The following is a 22,761-nucleotide window of genomic DNA, read 5'->3' as shown; positions in this document are numbered from 1 at the left end:
TCACCGGGTTCCCTGTCGAAGAGCGCCCCCCTCGATTCGCGCGCTCTCAGACGGAGCCGGTGCGCTCCGGGGACGAACTGCCCCCCCCCCCCCCCGGCACGTCAGTCCTGGTGCTGTGCCAGAATTCAGGCAAATATATTTATTTATTTAAGTGATGCTTCAAAGAGTGAGAGAGGAAAAAGCCCCGTTTCTTCACGCAAGCAATATTTCCGCGGTGAAGCGCTGGCATTTTGGAGGGGGCCCCAAAGGGAGGCAGCCCAAAACTTGCAAACCTGTGGTGGTGGTTGCTTCACATTGGCTCTCTCCACCTCCCAGTCCAAGGGATTTCTCGAGCAAGACTGCAATAACCCCTCTAACGCCGTCTCTTTGTGTGCGCGCGCGCGTGTGCAGCAGAAGGATTTGATCCCCTTTAAATTAAATCTCGATTCATTTTATGTGTTGTTCTTATGCGCACGTGTGGCACACGTTGCAATGGCAAACAGACGAGAATAACTGAAGTCTAATCACCGTTGGTGGGGGGAGGGGGGGGTGCTGGACCTTCTGTGGCCTTGCCGATCCAGCTCACCTCGTGACTACAGCGCCGAGGTACGACACGTCCACACCGCCGTGCTTTAGCAGCCAGGTACTCGGCCGATTTGCACGGCCGATTTGCACGGCCGATTTGTAATCGCGCCATCAGTTTTTTTTTTGCATATCCACATTGCGCACCTCACATCAGCGGAGGCGTCTCAGAGCACTTTAGGTAAACATAGATTTTACATGAATGCCCAACACTTTAGTATAAAAAATTGCAAGACAGAGTTTTAGACTATTAACGCAGCAATGTACGATGGAACAAATGTTTCTACAGAATGTGAAAAGTCAAAGGGATTTCCTGATCAGATTCACGTGGAACCGGTGCTCATCTCCTACTCACAAGCCCAGTTGTGGACATTCCATGTGCCTATGGCGGGGGCAAACCGCTTTAAACTCCTGGACCCTGGATGAATAATGGGCTGAGTCAAACCCAAACCGCTCTACCGGCTGAGCTATCCGGCCGGTTTACAAAGTAATTATGTCATTAAGATCAAATAACTAAAATGAATATCACGGTAAAAGCAGCTACCCAGCTGCTTTACAGATGCACCGACGAAGAGGGAGAGGGGGGTGGTGGTTTAATGTGTAACGTTTACGTTTATCTCAAATAGATCCGCTCCTCTGATCTTCGTGGGGAGATCGCCCCGTAGTGGTGGCGCCAGACAGCCCAAAGTCACGCGCGGTCAATGCGATAACGCGCGCGGCACCGCAAGCGTGGGACGGGGAGTTGCGTCGCTGTTGATTGCCCGCGCCAGATGTGGCGAAAGGTTTACGGACTGCGAATCGTTTCAACGCGGAGGCATTTCGCGACCAAAATTCATCGTCGCAACGGGTTCTTTTTTGGGGGGGGGGGTCGCTCGCCTAAATATAAATGTGTCGGTAACCCACCACCACCCGACACAGCCGATTAGTGAGGCCAATCGCCTGATGAAGCTGGTTGTAATCACCTGCGAAATGTCGTCCTCGAATTGCAAACGCTGTGGGTTTACTCGCCATCACACCGATGTCCCGAAGTAATAGCTAATTGTGACGTTTTGTTTACGTGACAACCCTTACTAATGGGCTGTGTCGGGTGGTGGTGGGTTAACGACACATTTATATTTACGCGATCTAACCCAAAAAAAACCTTTATTATGAAAGTGACTGTACTGTGTTCGTAATGGGAACCACACACTGCACTGGCCACAGCTGATGTCAATCCGGTGGAAAATATGACATGATTCACCGAACACTTATATGGGTTTACAGTGTGTTCTTGACCCAGTTATATTTAACTGCATACGTGATAAATATGGGGAGGGGTGGCACAGAGGTTGGTGCACTGCGCTATGAACCCAGCGACCTGAGTTCGGTTCCCAGCCACGGCTAACATCAGTGGCGAATGCTATCTGAACCGGTGTTGTTCCTCTCCTAGGTTGACTGAGCTTTCAATGCGTGCCTCGCACGGTGCGTGTCTAGAGATCGCGTAGTCTCGGATCGTTGTGTCGTCTGTGTTCTCGAACGACTTGTTTACAGGTGTCAAGCGTAACAATCTGAACTTACATGTTGACATCATGATGCGATGTGTATTTTAATGGTACAAAGAGCGCATTGTTTTACCTGTGTCACCGCGACGATGTACTTCACAGCACTGTGACATATACAAATATACATAGAGTGCTGTATACTGTATGTTATATTCTAATACGGTTATTATTGTTTCCATAGTGCTGCTCAACTTTCCATGACTGCAGTCTTCCTGCAGTGGAAATGTTAATTTGATGATTGTTGGAACGCGATTTTTCTGTTATTAAAGTGCATTTGGTCAGCTCTGCTTCTACAAAACTTCTCCATTACGCATGCACAGCCAAATCAGCGTGGCATTAATGTGACAAATATAAACCACGTGCATATATCAGTGGATGGGGGGATGGGGGGATAGGTACGTGAGAGGGTGGGGAGGAAAGTAGGTCAGTGCGTGGGTTGGAAGGTGAGTGGGTGGGTCGGTATGTGAACTGGTGAGTAGGTTGTGTGGGTAGGTAGGTGGATAGGTGAGTGGGTTGGTAGTTGTAGGAAAGTGGGTATGTGGGTTAATGGGTGGGTGTGGGGGGGAGCGGTAGTGCACTACGGACTTGGTAACCCGGGTTCGATTCCCGCTCACGGCAAACACCAGTGACGATTATCTGAACCGGTCCTGGGCCTCCCCTAGGTCGACTCAGCCTCAAATGAGTACCTGGTGCGGTGTGTAAACATCGCCGCTAGGAAGACAAAGGCGGTCGGGCGTGGTGCTGGCCACCCACCCCCTCGTGTACCGTTCCGGCCTTCATAGGTGCTCGCTAACAGCACTTGCCCCTACAGTCTGTTAAGGCTATACGGGGGATCTTTGTGGGGAGCGGTAGCGTCGCGGTTTGCGTGCTGCGCTACGAACCCGCCAACCGGAGTTCGAATCCTGCTCACGACCAACATCAGTGACGATTATTTGAACCGATCCTGGGCCTCCCGTATGTCGGCTCAGCCTTAAATGAGTACCTGCTGCGATGTGTAAACAACGCCACTGGGGAGATAAAGGCGTTCGGGCGTGGTACTGGCCACCCACCCACTCGTGTACCATGCCGGCCTTTATAGGTGCTCGAGAACAGCACTTGCTGCTCCAGTCTGTTAAGGCTACAAGGGGTATCTTTGTCTTTAGTGGGTAGAAGAGTGTGTAGGTACGTGCGTAGATGGATTGGTAGGTAGGTGATGGGTTTGTGAGTTAGTCGGCAGATACGTGGATGGATGGGTAGGTTAGTAGGTATATAAGGTAGGTATGCATAGTGGTAGTTTTACAGCTGGGTGGATAGGTAGGTACATGATTATATGAGTTGATAGTTTACATACCTAGAGAGTAATTCAGGAGTATAACTCCGCACGAGGAGGTAGCGAAACTAAGTGCAGAATCACATTGCAACACGGTGGATCTTTTGACCAGGCAGAGACCATCAAGTCACGACACTTGAGAACCCCGTTTAACCGTCAGGCAGCAAGCCTCGATTCAAACCCCTCATCTCAGCGGAGCCGGCTCCGCGCTCTGACCTCTGAGCCACCTCAATAAACACGATCTCCGATCCCGACTCGATCCCGACTCATTCACACGCACGGAGCTGTCACTCAGTGTACAGCGTGGCCCAAAGGTCAGGACACACAAGGTTATTTTCATTGACAGGATTTTAACGCTGGAGTTAAACAAATGTAATTGTTTACTCTAGAAGTTAATATTGTATCTATGATTAAGTATGGATATATAAGTTTCTTGTTCCTGTGGGATCACCTCAAAATTTGTCGTTTACAAACTCGGCCAAGAACCCCCCTTAGTGAATTGAGACGAAATATAATTGACGAATGTTCAAAGTTGACACGTAATAAAAAAAAAGTCTTAAATGCATTTCAAAAAATTATTCACGCATCAATGTTAATGCAATTCAGTCTGAATATTTGTTAAAATAAATATAATCACCCAATGTGTCTTCCCCCCCCCCCCACCCCGTGTATAATAACCCGTGTCAACATCTGCACAGATTCCATGGCGCGCCTCGTGCAGTCCCCGCTACCGCAGCTGCTGCCCCTCTTGGTGCTGCTCACCGCTGGCCCGGCCGCCTCTCACGACTACGGGGGCATGCCCATCGAGCTCGACCTCGAGGCCGGCGAGCCGAGCCTCCTCACCCTGCAGGGCCGCCTCGACCGCGCCTACGTGCGCCGCGTGCTCGGCTCCCCGGACTGCCCTCCCGAATGCGAGTGCCCACACTTCTGGCCCACGTCCATGTTCTGCGACGCCCGCAATCTCACCCACGTGCCGCCGCCGCTGGCCAGGACGGCCTACCTCTACCTGCAGCGCGGCCTCATCGAGTCCGTGCCCGAGGGGGCCTTCGGGAACGCGACGGGGCTGCGCAAGATCATCCTGGACGTCAACCGCATCTCGAGCGGCAACGTCTCCGAGGGGGCCTTCTCGCAGCTCGCCCGGCTCCAGTACCTCTACATCAACTACAACCATCTGACCGAGGTCCCCAAAAACCTGCCGTCGAGCCTGAAGGAGCTCAGGCTGGCGCACAACAAGATCCGCGTCCTGGAGGGCCGAGTCTTCCACAACCTCGGCAACCTCACGCTGCTGCTGCTGCACGGCAACGAGATGGCGGTGGTGAAGTCGGAAGCCTTCGCCGGCTTGAAGTCCATCGTTCACATCAACCTGAGCAACAACAAACTCGACGACCTTCCCGGCGGCCTGCCGAGCCACGTGCTTCAGCTCTACCTGGAGTGGAACTCCATCAGCCAGGTGCCCGAGTTTTACTTTCAACAGTTCCCCAACCTGCAGTTTCTGCGCTTGGCCGGCAACTTCCTGAGCAGTCCGCGGGTGCCCGCGGAGGCCTTCAACGTGTCCACCCTCCTGGAGCTCGACCTCGCGTACAACAACCTCGACCGCATCCCCGCCGTGCACCGCAACCTGCAGTACCTCTACCTGCAGGCGAACAACGTCAGCGGTACGTTGGGCAGGTGACGGAATGACGAGCGAGTAACCAGATGTGTTTGCAGGGTGCTTCAAAATGTTTTTAACACTTCTGAGAATTTGCGAACAATGCCCCGAGATATGTGCCTCCTCCGAGCTCTGGAGACCACCGGGAGAAGATTTCAGGCACGCGTTGACAATGATGGCGAAAAGTGGAGATTCTTTGACTTTTCGAAGCTATTAACATACATTGTAATCATCAGTTTAACACGTAGGCTTTCGCAACCAATGTTATTAATAATACAGGGTTTTTGGGTTAGATCGCGTAAGTATAAATGTGTCGTAACTCACCACCACTCGACACAGACAATTAGTATGTTGTGGATTTACTCTCCAACACACCGGTGGGCTGAAGTAGTAACTATTTGGCGTTTTGTTTACGTGACAAATCCCTTACTAATTGGCTGTGTCGGGTGGTGGAGGCATACGACACATTTATACTTACGCGATCTAACCCACAAATCTTTATTATGAATTTGTTATCATGTTACAGTGTATTATCCGTTCTTTTTCCATTAAAAACGATAGTCCCATATAATTGTTAACATTTTCTTGAAGCACCCTGTATTTATTTTTAACACTCAAGATCTTTCGACATCGTAACAGCGCAGTGCTTGACCCACAGCGCCACCAATCCGCCCCGGCGCTCTTCATCAACGCCGCTCGCCTCATAAATATCATAAATCAGCATCGTAGCTTCCCCCCCACCACCCTTCCCATGTTCATATTCCACGTCCAAGATGTTCCCATTTTCCTCTTCATTTGCACTCATTGTCTCTCTGTAAATACAATACAAATCCACATTTACCCAGGCATGCCGATATCCCAAGTGTTTTGTACCAAGCGGTTTTGATATGCCGTTGCATGTGCAGTAGACGCTGAATAAAATCTAATTCTATTGAGTTCTATTAATTATTCATTTGGATTTATCAAATTGTACACGTGCGAACCGCATCTCAAAATATCTGTACAAACAGCGTCGCTTTCGCACGAGAGATCGTTTCAACCACCGCCACTGCAGCCCCTGTTTTTTTAATTTTCTAGATTTTCTTCTTTTGCCCCCTGCCGTTGTGCCCAAGGAAGGCTCCCCTACGGCCTCAGCTGTCTTCTCTTTCTCATCTTGTATTCATAGAGCGCTTTTATCCAAGGCGCTTTGCAAGGGTTTATGAGTGGTGCAATTATGGTGACTAAAAGCGATACGGTGAATAGGGATGGGGTATAGTGAGGGCGGTTTAGCGAGTACCGGAATGACGGTGGGTGCCTAGGGATGGAGCGGAAACTCGACAGGGAGGAGGGGAAGCTTGCTCCAGAGCAAGGGGACAAGTAGCGAAACGGTGATTGTGCACAATTAGAGCGGGGAACGTTTCGGAGTAAGAGAGGTTGAGAGCGCAGCGAGCGGGAGAGGACACAACACGAGACGAGGGAAGCGAGGTAAGGAGTGGCAAGGTGGTGATGGCAGCAGCAGCTGCAGCTGCTTCCTCTGCGAGATGTCTCCCCCACGTGGCCACACCTCTGAGGCGCGAACTCACGTCCAGATTTACCCATCGGCGTCTCAAATTCCAGAGAGGAGAAGTGGCAGAGCTGCTTGGAGGTCAGTCAGGCTGAGAGCATGGGTTCGAATCCAGGCTCTCAGCCGCCCGTGATCAAACTGGGTTCTGGGTTCTCAAGTGCAGCGAGTTGATCAACAGTTCAGTCACAAAAGGCGATACAAATAAATCACGTGAAGTTTGTTTCTGCAAAACTTGATCTTTAAGAATTCAAGTATCGGTTTGACTGTGATGCGACAACAACCCCTCTGTGGCACGGCGGGTGGGAAAGTGCTGCAGACACCGACAAAGGGGATGTCGGAGGTAGCTCTGCGAGATCCGCTTCTTCGGGTCGTTCTCTCACGCCGACGGGTCGGCACTGCCCTGCAAGAGATCCCAATAAATGCTTCATCTCACGTGACGTGGCAACAACAGCACAGTTGGGATCAAATTTGGAGAAAAATTACGCAAACATTATTTGTAGAAGCATCTCTTGAGGAGAACTGTGCTGCTGATTTTCCGAGATAGACTCAAAGGGGCACTCACATTCACCCACCTCACGCGGAATGAGAATTCCCAAGGAAAGATCAAAGCTGGGTGACCTGGCCGGGGTTAGTGGATGTCAGACACGGAGCTTACAAACTCCACATGTCCAGTGATCCGTCAACCTCATGTTACAGCCGCTCTCAACTCGATACGGCCTCTTGGTGCATATATGCATGAACCACTGTGCAAAAAAGATGTGTTAAAGGCTGCTGTATTCGCAATAGCACAATGCGTCTCACCAAATCACTCGGAATGTGACTTGGCCATAGGGTAAGCAGGCTTTGAGCCTGGATAGCGTGCTATGGGTGACCACGTGGTATGGGTGACCACGTGCAAGCGGTGTAGGTTGCTCCTGGGCCACGTCATCAGAGGGCATTTCAACAAAGTCCATTGTTATCCTGTACTATGTCCCCAACATCTACGCCCCCTGCTTTCACCAACGACCACTGACCAGCATAGTGAAATATGGTCAAACAACCCCCGTGAACCGCATTGCATGGGAAGGCCCTCATCCAGAAGCAGATTGACAAAATGACCATACACAAGCAACCAAGATAACGAGGGTTGCCACCTCTCCTGGTTTCCCCAGGAACATCCTCTTGTTGACCTACCTAGCTGTCCTGAGAAACATATAAAGAACTCCCTGTAACTATAAAAGTCCACGTTTTGTGTTATCAACGTTGCAATAACACACCTCTCAAGACAATGCATTGACATCTCATTCTCCCCTCAGCTGGCATCGTAATAAATTATTCCTCTTCCCATGGAATACATCCCAGTTTTTTTCCACTTCACATATGGAAACCATACATTGGACACGTTTAAAACGCCTTTCACTCGGAGGTCGTTGGAGAAGTGGCCGTGTATCCCCCAGGCAATGTCCACAGACTCAGGATCTATGAGTCTGTGGACATTTTAAAAATGCGCCTTCAAAAAAAACTACTTATACGCTTCCGCTTATTACATTTAAAGTTAATTTAGTAAACGTTTTTTTATGTATTTATAATATTCTTTAATTGCTGATTGTCTGCTGCTGTGTCTTGTACAGCGCTTCAAGATCCTTGATGAAAAGTGCTACATAAATTCATTTATTATTATTATTACTACACCGCTAAAACAACGATTGTTTTGTTTCAATAAAGAGAAAACCCAAAAAAAATACGAAACGCAAGGCACGGCCGCCCGGCGATAAGAACGCTCGTAAAAACCAAAGCACACGAATGCGCCTTCGAGTTGAGAGCGTTTCCGGCTCGTGGGAGGGGGGCACGCGCATGTGGCCGGCAGCCCGGATGGCATTTACGGAGAGGCTCCTGGCGTGAAGTCCATGAAAGTGACCGATAGGGCCTCTGGCCGCCGTTTGTAGAGAGCGGCGGGCGGGCGGGCGGGCGGGCGAGTGAGTGAGCGAGCTCCCCAGGTCAGCTGGGAGTAATCTCGCTGCAGCGGCCGCCTTGCTGGAGCCGTGCCAAATCCCGGGCCACTCAGGAATGTCTCCGCCAACTGAGACCTTAATTGTCAGCGATTCCACGATGATTTCATCTGTTTGTGTATAACTGTATACTTTAATTGGCGAGAAGTCATTTTCGTCTGGACAATGTTGAAACATCATCTTAGCTTTTTTATTATTATTATTTTTTACGGTAATTTATTCCACCCGGCCACGCATTTGAACCACTTCAGATGGCTACATTTAACTTGCAAAGTAATCGTTGTTATCAGAATCACGCTTTGTAAATAATATATATATCACGGACCCTTGTGGAATCGGCATTATGTAACTGTCGACATTTGTCCCCTTGTCTCCGTGTGTCCCCTTGTCCCTGCGTCCGTGTCTCCTTGTCTCCGTATGTCCCCTCGTCTCCGTGTGTCTCCGCGTGTCACCGCTTGTCACTTGGTACCACCATGTTCCCTCGCCTTCCTGTCCCCGTGTCCCCTCGTCCCCGTGTCCCCTCGTCCCCGTGTCCCCGCGGGAGCAGAGTTCTCCGTGGAGAGTTTCTGTCGGAGCACGGCGCCCCAGGACTACTCCCGTATCTCGCTGCTCCGTCTCGACGGGAACCGCCTCGCCTCGTGGAATATCCCCAGCGACGCCTACGCGTGCCTGCGGCGGTGCCGTCACTTCGTCATCTAGACGGCGCGACGGACACCACGGCGCAGTTGGCATGGCTCCAGCTGCAATGATAGCAAAGGGGGGCCACTCGCTGTCCAGCTTCCAACATGTTAATATTTTGGTATCATCTTGTGTAATCTACATTTTTTTTTCTTACAGGTTCATTGTATAACGCGTAGGCTTTCGCGACCAATATTATTCATAATCAACGTTTTTGGGTTTAGATCGCGTTATTTATAAACGTGTCGTAACCCTCCACCACCCGACACGGCCAATCAGTAAAAAAGTGTCACGTTGACAAAAGACAATTAGTTCACTGCTTTAGCCCACCGGTGTGTTGAAGCGTGAAACCACAACAATTTACAATTTGAGTACGACGTTTCTGGCGAATTGCCCGATGATGCTGGATGCAATTACCAGCGAAACGTCGTACTCAAATTGTAAATGTTGTGGTTTCACGCTTCAACACACCGGTGGGCTAAAGCAGTGAACTATTTGTCTTTTGTCAACGTGACACTTTTTTACTGATTGGCCGTGTCGGGTGGTGGAGGGTTACGACACATTTATAAATAACGCGATCTAAACCCAAAAACGTTGATTATGAGGTTCGTTGTATGTATGTATGTTGAACTTCATTCGCGCCGTACGTGGGCAACCGTGCTAAATCGGGGAGTGGGTACGTCACACGTGTCGTTCACGATGTATCTTGCCAACATTTATTTTTTATGTCACACCGAGACATCTTCCTCGTGTAGAATGCGCATCAGCAGGCATCATCCTACGCGTACGGCGCAACACGAATATTTACGACACGCGTGTACGTAGCACCGCAGTAAACGCGATTGGCAACATCCCAGACGCTTCGAAGAATTGTGAGTGGTGTTTGGACGCGGCACCGAAGGCGTTTGCACACTTCAGACACGGGGATCGCTGGGGCGGCCGTGGCTTCATCACGCTACACAAACGCGGCCCCCAGAGCATTCCCCTCCGTAATTCTTCCAAGATGTGGCTTACAGAGTCGCGGCAATTATCCGTCCCTCAGGTGACCTCCAGTTCTGCTCGCACGGGGGGGGGGGGGGCGAGGGGGGGTGTGTGCCGGGCGTTATTAACGTAGCGATGGTGGCGGTGGCCACGCGCACGCACACAGCACCCAGCCCACCAGACTCCCGGGTCGAAGGGGAGCCGGTGTGGTGACGCCGCCGCGATGAAACGGTGAGCGCGCACTGGGACTTCTAAACTCGGTGGTTCACCGGTTCGATCCCCTGACGTGGCAGTCGAAACAATGGGCAAGTCTGTAAGATCGTCGTTCACCCACCCACCCCGCAAGCCTCTGTGCCCCGGCAGTACAGTTATAAATAGAGGCTCTTTCCATGTGGAGGCCGATCCGCCAGCAGCGGTGTGAGCGGGCAATTGCAGGGCTGCACCTTGACCGCATTTTAATAGGGGGAGAGGACAAGGCCATGACAGTCTAAAACATACTCTTTGGTTCTTTCGGTAAAGTCACGTAGGTAGAAAAAATTATAGATCACGACGTTTAGATCGCAACAACAAGCGATCGTCTTCAGAAGACGGTCTATTATTATTTTATACCTACGTGACTTTACCGAAAGAACCAAAGAGTATGGATTCCTGCAGTCACGAAAGCTTCAAATCAAGTCTCAAATATGTTCCGTTCATAAAGCGTTTTGAAAGCCACGCGTTTGTAAGTTGCAAACGAACTTGGCACACCGGTTTCGCTTTTAGAACACGGACCACAAATGATGATTACACACCCCGGTTGCACGAACGCTCCCCCGCACCCCCCCCCCCCCTCCCCGTGTTTTTTGACGACTCGAATCGGCAGTCAATTCGTGGATTCTTTCGAACAATTTTGCATCTCAGGCTCCGGCCAGAATTCTGGGAAAGTCTTCCCAACTTGCCCGGCGGTAACTCAAAGCAACTCGGAAAAGCGTGAAGGTGTCACTGCTGTTGTTTTTTAAAATAAACTTTTGTCGTCCGTCACCTATGGGTTGATTGGTAGCTGCTCCTCAGTGACTCGGTGCCAACGCGAACGCAAACTCGTTGGCAGGTAAAACCGATTACTTCAAGAAGCAACAACAACAACAACAGGCGAGACGTCCCACGTCCTCACCCCCATTCTACGAAGGTGAACAATAAATACGTTTTAATAAATGACGTGAATTTTTTGGTTTTATCCCGGGGACACCGCTGCCACTCATTGGCCTGCCGGATAACATTGAGATTTCACCGAACGATCGCGATGCACTTGAACTCCAATTTCCCTGAAGCCAGCTGCTGCACGATCGAGATGCGTTATGAAAATGTTGCGATCCGAAAGGTGTCGTTAGAGTTCACAGGACGCGCCAATTACGATCCCATGTCTCCTCCCCCCATCCCACGCAACATACAAAAAAAAATCAACGTCCTCCACAAAAGCCAGAGAGAGCCCCGTGGTGCTGCGGTGCCTCGAGCAACGGAGAACGATGGGGATGGGTGGGGGGCAAAGGGTCCGAAAAATAAAATAAAAGCAACGTAATTTGCAGAATTGGCCGCACATGTCTGAAGGGTTGCTTGTGACGGCGGAGCGGTTTCCACCGCTCCTGGGGCTATCAAACTTGTGCCAAGTTCCACGGTAACTGCCGCAGCCGCTGCCGCCACCCCCCGTGCCGCAATGAAAGGCAGCGTTATGTGAGAGCGGACGCAGCACAAGAAGCTGCCTATAGGTGAATAGAGCCGCCACGGAACTGGAGTGCGTTGGTTTTATGTTTTATGCGAAAGCGATCGTTGAGAGGCGAAATTTTTTTTGACTGGGTCATTTGACATATTACACACCAGCACATTTATCAAGAATGCTCTTTTATTCTGGAATATATATATATTTTGTTAATACACCACCTTCAAAATGTCATCTGTGTGCTGTGAAGAAGAGGCTGTTTGACCATACTTCACCACGCTGGTCAGTGTGGGCCGGTGAAGGGGGCGCCCAGGATCAATTCAAATGATGACGCACCACCGACTTGAGCCATGACCGTGAATCGAATGTCGGTCACTCGGTTCACAACGCACAAACACCACGTGTGTGTGACAGCTGCACCGCCACTTCCAGCTATGTATCATTATCAACCAGGATCCATCCACTGCTCGATGAAAGCCTCCCCAAGCCGTCGCACACAAAGCAGAGTTTTGAAAATATTATATTACTTGTGTTCATTTGCTGGTTGGCTAATTGAGCAAGCCATCTGAGGATATGTTTTTATATGCAAACCCATATTCACATATATATATAACATATTCCCAGCGTAAACAAACATTGCAGTGAGGGAATGTAAACAACGAGCCTGTGAGCATCGCCTTTGGTCGCGAGATAAGGAGCGAGCCGAGACGTGGAGTCAAACCTCTCCCGATCCTCGCGCCACGGCGAGCAACATTCGTGCCGCATTCACATTTCCTTTCTCTCTCCGTGCAAAGCGCAGGACTCGGAAGAGGGGGGCGAGGTGGGGGCACGTGGGCGTGAGAGGGGTGAGGCGGAGAGAATTCCCACGGCAACATCACATTTCTCAGACGCTCGCTAAATGACATCACCTTTTCGGGCGTCTCTCAAGACGTTGATCCTGCGCAAAGGAGTCAATTATCAATGGCTTCATAAAAATATAAGGCTTAATAATCGCGTTCGTGCGACCAGCTGGATTTCGCGCCCGTGGGCGTCCTGGCCCGGCGACGTTCGCTCTCAAAACATAACGCGGCGAAAGACGAATTCAGAACGGATGCCGCAGTTGTGACGTCACGCGGGCGCGTGAACGGCCGCACATGTCGCGCGAGCAGCACGGATGGCGTCGCTCGGGAGAGAATTGGACGCATTGTCAATTCGAGTGTAAAGATAATGTTAGTTGCGTTGCGGTGAATGGTTTTGCCTCAATTGGCTGCGGTGGTTTCGCACCGATCCGTGTGCGTCGTGAACTCAAGAATCAATGGTTGCGTGCAATGTCCCACCCCCAGCAGAAACTTTATTTGCGCTGTGCCTACGATATCACAACGTCATCCATTGCAAACTCTCTAAAAGACGTTGGTCCACCTTTCTTGATGGGTGGGGAAACTGCTCATAAAATACCAGGGCTTCAGAGAAACCAAGGCCAACTGACCTTTTCATTCAATTTGGGGATGGCGATGATGATGCGTTCAGTTTTGCCACATTTTCTAAAACTATGACCTAGACTATTGGGGTGATGTTGATATGTTGACGGTGAGGTTCCCGATCACGTGGAACTGTCATATTCATCGCCAACATTTAACGAGAGTTCACAGTTTTGAAAAGAGAAAAAAACACAAGTTTAATATGTTTTCTAATCAAAAGCTAATGTGTATGTGTGTCGTAAACGTAAACGTAACATTAAAAGCATGTTGTGATATCACAACGCCTCTTTCTCTTGGCCACCATTGAGAGTGCAGGAGACAGAAAGTGGAGGGGGGAGGAAAAGGTCAAATAATTTGTGAATATATAAAGCGGTGGGAGAGCCGAGGGCGAGCTTTCGAAATATCTTATATCTCGATCGCATCTCGTAAATAATGTCCCGTGAACGTCGCGTAAAAACCAGCCAACCTGTTAGTAGGGGCCCACGTGGAAGCAGCTGCTTTTGTGGGTAACCAAACAAAGGATGAGCAGAGGGCTGCGGGGTAGCGAGGAAGGCGGTGGCGCAGGAGAGAGGTAGCGGAGGAGGGACCCACATCTCTCCAAACGTGGGGCACGGAGAGGCCAAAGGAGTGACGTCTGTGTGGGTTTGCAACGATACCACGGTGCGGGGTGCGGGGAGGAGTGGGTGGGGGGCGGGGGGGGCAGGGAGAGAACAAGGAGGAGGCGGCGCGGAACGAGCGTCGCGTGTTGGGCTCGATTCGGAGCGAGGTTCGTGCCGAGAGGGTGCAGACGCGCAGCGGCCGGGCTCAGGCTCCGGGAGGGACAGGAGGAAAGAGATTCCCTGACCGGCGTCTGGGTGGAACGACCGCACCGGGTCCGAGTGCCAGACCAGCTGAGCCCCAGGTGAGCCGATTGCGTGTGTAGATGTGCGAGCCTATTCGTCAACACCGTCACAATGATTGATGCTCGCGAACCAGGTATTTCCTGGCGGGCCAGGTGGCTCGAGCACGAAAGCCACCTGGCCTCCCGGCATCCAGGTGGAACAAGCACACGAGGGATGTTGTTGGTGCCCGACCTTCCTCATCCAGTCTCGGTGCAAGTGACAAGCAAACTAAGCATACGCTTAGGGACCCAAGTAGCTCAAGGGGCCATGGATTCGTGAACTTATATGTGCTTACCGTGTCGACCCATACGGTTTGCCCCGTATTCTTGTACAGGAAAACTGAGTTTTCAGGTGCATGTGGCGTACAGCCGTTTCAATACGGGCAAAACAAGTTTGTCTATTTGTTTGCGTTTCTCCCTTGTGATGGGACTTTGTCGGATGAAGGTTGAGATTTATAAGGGCACGGGGTGACCAATACGATCTGAATTGGTGTGTAATAAGGTAGGGACTGATAAGGGGTTGACAGGTATGTACTGTATGTGCTGAACCAAATACTGAACCAAATCAGCTGGAAATCAGCCCCTAACAAACATAAAAAAAGCTTGTGATCATTCTGATGACACGACTGAAAACAGTAAATCATTGTAACTCGTATGTTAACGAATGCCACGCAACTGAGATATCATTGAGTTTCATAGCTTGTACAGCATGTGTTTGCGGTCACGTAATGCACCCAAAATAATTTCACCAGCACCTGAAAGCCCCCCCCCCCCCCCACATACCTGTGAACCAGGTGAGCCCATTCATCCATCGTGTTTCTTACAGGTAAGATTTGGCACCTCCGATTAGGACGGTTGGTTACGTACGATGAGAAAGAAGATAAACGTACATAATACAATAATATTGTAATTTTAGTGCATTTCGTGTTCGAGCCATTCTTAAAGTGCAACGCTTTCGCTAAGGGAGGCGCCGCAGTGTTTCACGAACACGGGCTGCAGTAGTTTCACAGCAGGGCGCGATGCTGCTTGCTGCTGTCTAACCTCAATTTGCGGGGCATTTTTGAGAATTTGCCGAATTTGGACCAAGACGCTTGCAACACGATGACCGATCTACCCGTTCAAGAACGATGTCAGAGGATATTTAACGTCTGCGGTATTAACCAGGGCTGCCGCCGGGTTTGAACCTCCACCAAGCACCCTGGTGCGTGGAGCTGACAATGCAGCCTGTGAACCCGGTTCCCGTGAGAGATGTTCACGGGCCAAGGTTGCTTTTGCATTGGAACCTTAAGTGGTCCAAGTTAAAAACTGGCATTTGTAAATGTATAAATATATATATCTGTTAAGTTTCATCATCAAGTTCATGAAATACAAGCGAAGATTTGTTTGCCACTTTGGCCCTGCTGGAATTTGTCATCTCATAAATTCGCTAAAAGTACCCAACAGTAACCAACTTCCATCATTAGTAAACGCTGTTGTTGATTATTGCTGTTCACGTTTGATGATGACTATCACGATGAATATGATGGCGAAGATGATTCTAATGATGACGATGACGATAATGAAAATAACCATGATTATTATAATGCATATAATGATGATGCCACTGATGATGATGATGGAGATGATGACAATGTTGATGATTAAGACAACATTAATGATGTTGGTGTCAACTTTGACACTAATTACGCATGGCACTTCTGATAACGACTTCCGTGATGTTGATGACGACGATGATAACAACGATGCCGAGGAAAGTAAATTAACGGATCGAGCACCGTTATGTCCAGGCCACCGAGTCCCCGGCACCATGAGGCTCCCACTCCAGCTGACCTCGCCGCAGCTGCTGCTGCTGCTGCTCGTGACCTCCAGCGCGACCACCGCCGCCGCTCAAGAGAGCAGCTCCTCGGCTCCTCTCCCTCCGGGCGTCGCTAGCCCTCGACCAGAGGGGGACCCCATCCTGTACGAGGGTCCCCACTTCTACCGCGACTGCCCTCGCGAGTGCTACTGCCCGCCGAGCTTCTCGACAGCGCTCAACTGCGAAGGCCGCCGCCTGCGCTCCGTTCCAGAGGTGCCCTCGCGCGCGATGCACCTCTACCTGCAGCACAACTTCATCCGCACCCTGCGCGCCGGACCCTTCGCCAACGCCAGCGAGCTGCGCTGGGTGAACCTCAACGACAACAGGGTGGCCAGCGTCGAGGCCGACGCCTTGGGCGGCCTCAAGCACCTCCTGCACCTCTACCTGGAGCGCAACGCCCTCGCCGAGGTGCCCAGGGGCCTGCCGGACAGCCTGCAGCAGCTGCGGCTGGCCTACAACAAGATCGCGAGCGTCCCCGCGGAGGCGCTCTCCGGGCTCTCCCACCTCCTCCTGCTGGACCTGACCGGCAACAGCCTGGCCGACGGCGCTCTCACCGGCGACACGTTTAAGGGGCTGTCCAATCTGGTGCAGCTGAATCTGCATGGGAACCGGCTCACGAAGATGCCGGAGAAGCTGCCGGCCAGCCTCTACCAGCTGTTCTTGGAGGGAAACCTCATCTCGTCCGTCCCCAAGGGCTACTTTGGCGGCTTTGGGCGCCTGTTCTCCGTCCGCCTGTCCTTCAACAAGCTGACGGACGAGGGTCTGCCGGCCACCATATTTAACATCTCGACCCTGGTGGAGCTCGCGCTGGGGCACAACCAGCTGTCCAAGATCCCTGAGATCCCGCCACAGCTGGAGCACCTCTACCTCAACCACAACCGCATCAAGAGTACGCGCACACGCGCACGTGGCCACCAGTCCCTTCGCACTGCAGGGTGACTCCCATGTCATTACCTCCCGTGGCCACCAGTCCATTCGCACTGCAGGCTGACTCCCCTGTCATTACCTCCCGTGGCCACTAGTCCATTCGCACTGCAGCCTGACTTCAGAATGGGGCTTTAAATTTGAGTCCAGAGGGGGAAAAAACATTAACGGGAGATGATGAGAAGGATTCGTCAAGGGAGGTATTTTTTGGGTGGCTAGAATGGCAAAATCATAAATCATAATGTGAAAATATAATAATTACTTACAGCCGTTTGTAAATCCACTGCTGAGTGAAGGCCTCCACACGTGGAGTCAGTCGTGTGGGTTGCTTGAGCATACTTCACCACGCTGGTCTATGTGAATTAGTGAAGCTGGTTTCCCGGACCAGTTCGAATGTCGCTTGCCACTGATGTTGGCTGTGGCCGGGAATCGAACTCAGATAACCCCTGTTCAGAGTGCAGTGCGTGAGCCACCACTCACTCTGGCACCGTATTAACACGTAAATATGCTGACACGTTAACATGATACACAGAAAAAATAAACCTCTCTAACCTGATGTTTTAAAAAATAAAATTTCCAGCATGTCTCCTGCTAACTGATCATGCTCATGAAAAAAAAATAATTAGAGACGGGCTTTGTAGTGGAAATGATAAATAATTTCAGAACATAACTGAGTAAGATAATCTAACTGAAGGTTTAATGTGCATGGAATACTGTGCAGACACTGGCCTTCGGCACACATGGGCCAGGCTTGGCTTTGTCCAAGTGTTGGAATCCACACGGGTTCGCATAATAACCTCCACTATAGTTCTTGGACTTTTCATAAATGAAAACACACAGAGAGAGGCCTGGCTCTCCAAGCTCATTCAAATGCCGATGGCTCTTGGCACAAAGGAAACCACTTTGAAGATATTTTAATAAAAGTGGAAAAACGCAATATTCTAGAGAGAGAGAAAGAGATGCAAGTCACTTTGTGGCTTTTTTAAAACTTGACGCGGACGTTGCCACAGTTTTATTGTCACAAATTCCATTCAACTCCTCAATAAAAAAACACTCGGCGTATTGAAAAATAAAGAAGGATCAGGCTCGGCGGATGCGCCGAGGAGATTTAATTTCGGGCCCTTGATTCGTGAAACGCGGCCGCCTTGAACCCTAACGGGGAGCACATGCGCGTGAGGCGGGGAGAATGACGGATCGGGTGGCGGCCTTTGGAATTCGAAGGTCAGAAGCTGCAGAGTGAAAGCCCTGAAGGTGCAAGGAGACGAATGGGCAAGAAACTAAAAAGAGGCCCGCACCTCGGGCGGCTGTGGGTGCCGTGGGGCTTTGGGACCCCCCCCCCACCCCATTTGTCTTATTTGATACGGCTAAGAGAGACACCAACAACATCGTGGTAATTTGGAGTCTGCATTTTTCTCTCCCTTCACCAACAAGGTGTAAACAGAGATGCCGAGTATGCTCGCGACGGAAACGCTCCTCCGCACCTCCGATTAGCGCGGTTCGTCGCTACGTACGGTGCGAAAGAAGTTCAACATACGCGCACACCTACAATAGGGAGCAGTCGGCTCGCAACTGAGTCAATAGCGGCTGGCAGTGACGGGGATTCGGCATCGTTCGAGTGCAGTGGAGCTACCCAGCTTGCAGAGCGGCTGCATCCCAATTCAAGCGTATATCCCAACAAGCATCATCATCATCACCATCATCACCACCACGTAATGTTCACACCGCGCCTCCAACGTAGTGCATGCTGCTGCGTCCTGTGACAGCCACTACTCTCCACACCCCAGTGGCAGCTGTCCCTGTTGAGGCTCAGGGTGAATGCAGCATAGGCCAGTGGGCAGGCACGAGTCTGTTAGTATGCGATGTTGCAAGTATGCAATTTAAGTAATTTGCGAGTGATTTAAATCACATTTATCAAATATTGCCTGAAGAATGACCTCACAGAATCTTTAACTGTGAAGCGGACAGCCCGTAGTAGTTTTAGTTCGTGTAGCCGCAGTATTAACCAGGTCGACCACCGGGGCTGCAACCACAAACTCCTGCGGCAAGCGGGCAAGCACGCGTCTGCTGCTCCGCCTTGTCGCCACCCCAAGCCATGCCCCCCCACTCTCCCCCCACCCCCTCAAGACCCCCCCTCCCCCCCACATGGAGACTTAACAGACTGCTGCGGCAAGTGCTGTTAGCGAGCACCTATGAATGCCGGCACGTCACACGAGGGGGTGGGTGGCCAGCACCACGCCCGACCGCCTTTGTCTCCCCGGTGTCGACGTTTACACACCGCGCCAGGTACTCATTCGAGGCTGAGTCGACCTAGGGGAGGCCCGATGAGCGATGCAGATACTCCTCACTTGTCTCGGTGGCCGTGAGCGGGAATCGCACTCGGGTCGCCGGGTTCGTGAGCGCAGTGCGCTAACCGCTGCACCACCGCTCTCTCTCACTCCCCCCCCCCCAGGCCTGGACGTGGCGTCGCTGTGCCCGTCTCCCGCTCCGTCCGCCCCGCGTCGCCTGCGCTACCTCCGCCTGGACGAGAACGGGATCGAGCGAGCTCACCCGGCAGAGATCATGGTCTGCCTCCCGCTGCTCAACGCGCTCATCGTCTGATGCCACTGCTGGATGATGGAGGCCTCCCCCCCCATGCTGTCACTTTCACGCACACTCCCGCAATGTTACAACAACAACAACAGCAGCAGAAAAAGTCCACCCATCGCAATCTACAGAATATGTTGAGAATATCTAACGGCACACACAGAATATATATCGGCACACACACTCCCGCAATGTAACAACAATAACAAAAATAATCCGCCAATCGCAATCTACAGAATACGTAGATTGTGATGGGTTATGTACTAAACTAAACTTGAATATTTTTTACTTTTTTTTACGATTCGCTTGTTTTTTCCAATTGCATGTGAATTGCATGGTGAGTAGAATGTGGTCTGATGAATTTACACAATGCATATTCACTAAATATATATAGAAACAGGAGCAATACGTTTTTTACAGTAATTGTATTATTAATTAACTAATGATAAGCATGCCCACATATTTACCTATTAACACGTGCGGTTGTTAAAGACCCCTTCCCCTTACATGATTAAACTTCGACATATTTTATATTGTGGGAAGCGTTCAATAAAGATTAACCAATTATGCCCATGCCTGCCTATTCTCAATTAAGAACATGCGAACACTCCCGCATTGTGTCCATTTGATTAAAAGTAATGTTCAGACCTCTGTGCTAGTCCACTCGTGAATTAACGTCGCCAGATTTCAACGTTGGTTGAACGACTTTGTCTGACCATAACTTCATCACACCGGCTCGTGTGCGTTGGAGGGGCTGGGACTAGTTCAGCCATCGCTCGCCACTCACGGTAGCCGGGGCCAGGAATCAAACTCGGCTCGACGGGTTCACGTAGGTATGAAATAAAATAAATCACGACGTTTCGGGCTCAACACAAGCGTCCGTCATCAGGTCCATCAGGTGACGGACGCTTGTGTTGCGCCAGAAAGCGTTGACTGTTATCTTTTTCTGTTAAGGCCGCAGTGATATTGCAGAATGTGTTGAGTATGTTTTGTCAATTGTCCGTGTGCAGCAATGCCAACACAGCAGCATACCCAAGTAACTTCCTTCTTTGAAGCGGTACACTGTGAACAGCATATAGGCACTGTGGCTCTGTAAAACGGTGGGTAGGTGGTGCATTGGTTAGCGCACTCATCTATAAACCCAAACCTCACGTCAGCACCACGTTGGGTTTCCAAACCAGCCCTGAGCCCCCCCCCCCCCCCCACACACACGCCCTTCACCGTTGCACGCTGATCAGCCTGGTCTCACTCTCTCCGTACCCATCCGTCGAATGTCCTTCTGCATCCCAGCGCTTGAAGGTTGCCTGCTGCAAGATCTCGCGCAGTGCAGGGGGAGGTGGGGGGAGGAGGGGGGGGAGTGCTTCCTCGAGCAGTGGCCAGATCCAGAGGCATCGCACGGTTCGCCTCTCGCCACGGCAGCAGCAGCGGCAGCAGCGGCTCTCTGCTTTTGTGATGCGCTGCTATTTCGACAAGCTTGGATCTTGACCTGCCAACTCGGGGTGCAAGGTCGGTTCGCAGCTTTCCCATGTGGTCCACCAAATTGCAATTTTACCCGATGCCAAAACGATCTGCCAAGAAACCGGACCTGTACTGAGTCTGCAAAGATCAATAACCCCAATGCACAACGGCCCACGGGCGTAATTCCAAGAGGCGGCGAGACATCTGGTGAGGCTGAATGAGAGTGCCAGCTGGCCCTGAGTCAAGTCGATTGGTGGTCGCTGACCACTCGTTGAAGCCCCCACCAGGAGCCGGGGATGGAGCTGCCAGGACCCCAACGACCCAACAGGGGGCGCTGGCCACTAACGTTGGAGGACTTCCATTTAAAACCGACCACCACCCTCAGTCGCCTTCCACTGCCCCAGCAGGGCAGTGCGTCGTCACCAGGGGATGGACGCGGTGGGCGAACAGGGCAACAAATTTAATTCCTTGCACCCGTGGCCTATCCCAACCACGCAGATGCCACTGGGTGGGTGCCTGGCCGCTTCAAATGAGAATATTTCTCTCCACTACTTTTATTGCAACGTGGCATGGGGCAGTGTCCATTCGGGACTCTTGCAGAGTAGTGCATCGCCCCCCCCCTCCCCAACCCCTGTATCCCAATCCCATGTGTTTGACAACGGCCTGTGGATGTGGATATCATAGAACCACTTCTTAGATCTCTTGTTCGTCAAGGGCATGTGCAGTCACGTGCTCGGTGATTGAGATGTTCGTTGCATGGTAATCAAACCAACATTTTACTCCGTTGATTCTCAGAGCGAGCAAAGCTTTGTTTGACGAATAAAAATGTGCGCTGCCACTGCAACTCAATAAATTTGCGATGACATTGAGGCCAAGGACACCAAGCAGCTTAAGGGACTCCCAGATAAAGCAAATGGAAAGAATGGGTGCATCAAAATATCATCTCAAATGAATCTCCGTCTCATCTCTAACTCCCATCTCGCATAGCACCACCGCTCTATTTGCATCCACATTCCTCTCGCCTCACGTTGACGTCTCTCTATTGTCTACATCACTTCTGTCAACTCACGAGGATTATATAAAAAAGAGTAATTCCTGCTCATGGCTCCCAAGGGGCCGGCGCCGCCACTGCTTACAATTCACATCACAGCACAAAATCGACCGCCTGCACAATGAGGATTGATGCCATGGAGGAAATCGCAGCGAGCGGTGCCAGCGAGTTCCTAAATGCTCCGTGCCCGCTGAGATGGATGGCATAGCGCCCAAAATATGACCGAATCCGTCATGATCGCCGGACCCCAATCAATACCAAACGTGGTCTGCAAGCCGTGGCCCCAAGTCCCGCGCACGTGGCGTGCGACGCGGGGCAGTAACTCACTCGCTCCTCGCAGTCCGCGTTGTGCTCGACGCGTGCCGCGCCCTTCGCGGCAGCGGAAGGAATTTTGTTGCGGGTTCCATCGGCGGGCGCGGGCGCGAAAATCCAGGTTGGTAAGCCAAGGGGATGCATAGCTGGGCCCTTGATTTGTGACCTTGGCTTAAATGCCCTTTCCCAGACCTCCCCACAGTTTCTGATGAGACTTAGCGAGGCCTTCCTGGGTAAACACGAGTTGCAAGCGTCTAACAATCGCTCTCATCACCTTTAGCATTCCCTTTTTTAGGCCT

The 22,761-nt window shown here is 51.2% G+C and overlaps 2 protein-coding genes across 2 annotated transcripts; both read left to right on the top strand.

Annotated features, from left to right (window-relative positions):
• Positions 1–255: 255 nt before the first annotated feature.
• Positions 256–9,547, top strand: LOC133349579 (lumican-like). Its single transcript, XM_061563148.1, has 3 exons — positions 256–585; positions 4,110–5,066; positions 9,138–9,547. The coding sequence occupies exons 2-3, from the start codon at positions 4,115–4,117 to the stop codon at positions 9,287–9,289; spliced, it is 1,104 nt and encodes a 367-aa protein (XP_061419132.1). The 5' UTR covers positions 256–585; positions 4,110–4,114; the 3' UTR covers positions 9,290–9,547.
• A 4,545-nt stretch (positions 9,548–14,092) lies between these two features.
• LOC133349382 (keratocan-like) lies at positions 14,093–20,210 on the top strand. Its single transcript, XM_061562760.1, has 3 exons — positions 14,093–14,300; positions 16,067–17,023; positions 19,508–20,210. Exons 2-3 carry the CDS (start codon positions 16,087–16,089, stop codon positions 19,654–19,656), a joined length of 1,086 nt encoding a protein of 361 aa, XP_061418744.1. The 5' UTR covers positions 14,093–14,300; positions 16,067–16,086; the 3' UTR covers positions 19,657–20,210.
• Positions 20,211–22,761: the final 2,551 nt, after the last annotated feature.

Source organism: Lethenteron reissneri, chromosome 30 (assembly GCF_015708825.2).
Source record: "Lethenteron reissneri isolate LAM-NWPU_2019-01 chromosome 30, ASM1570882v1, whole genome shotgun sequence".
In the NCBI taxonomy this organism is placed as follows: domain Eukaryota; kingdom Metazoa; phylum Chordata; class Hyperoartia; order Petromyzontiformes; family Petromyzontidae; genus Lethenteron; species Lethenteron reissneri.
The sequence above is the reverse complement of the archived record's forward strand: the minus strand, read 5'-3'. Positions and strand labels throughout refer to the sequence as shown.

Coding starts and splice junctions, on each gene's coding strand:
- LOC133349579 (XM_061563148.1), top strand. CDS start 4,115: ATGGCGCGCCTCGTGCAGTCCCCGCTACCGCAGCTGCTGCCCCTCTTG. Junction 5,067..9,137: donor GCAGGCGAACAACGTCAGCG/GTACGTTGGGCA, acceptor CCGCGGGAGCAG/AGTTCTCCGTGGAGAGTTTC.
- LOC133349382 (XM_061562760.1), top strand. CDS start 16,087: ATGAGGCTCCCACTCCAGCTGACCTCGCCGCAGCTGCTGCTGCTGCTG. Junction 17,024..19,507: donor CAACCACAACCGCATCAAGA/GTACGCGCACAC, acceptor CCCCCCCCCCAG/GCCTGGACGTGGCGTCGCTG.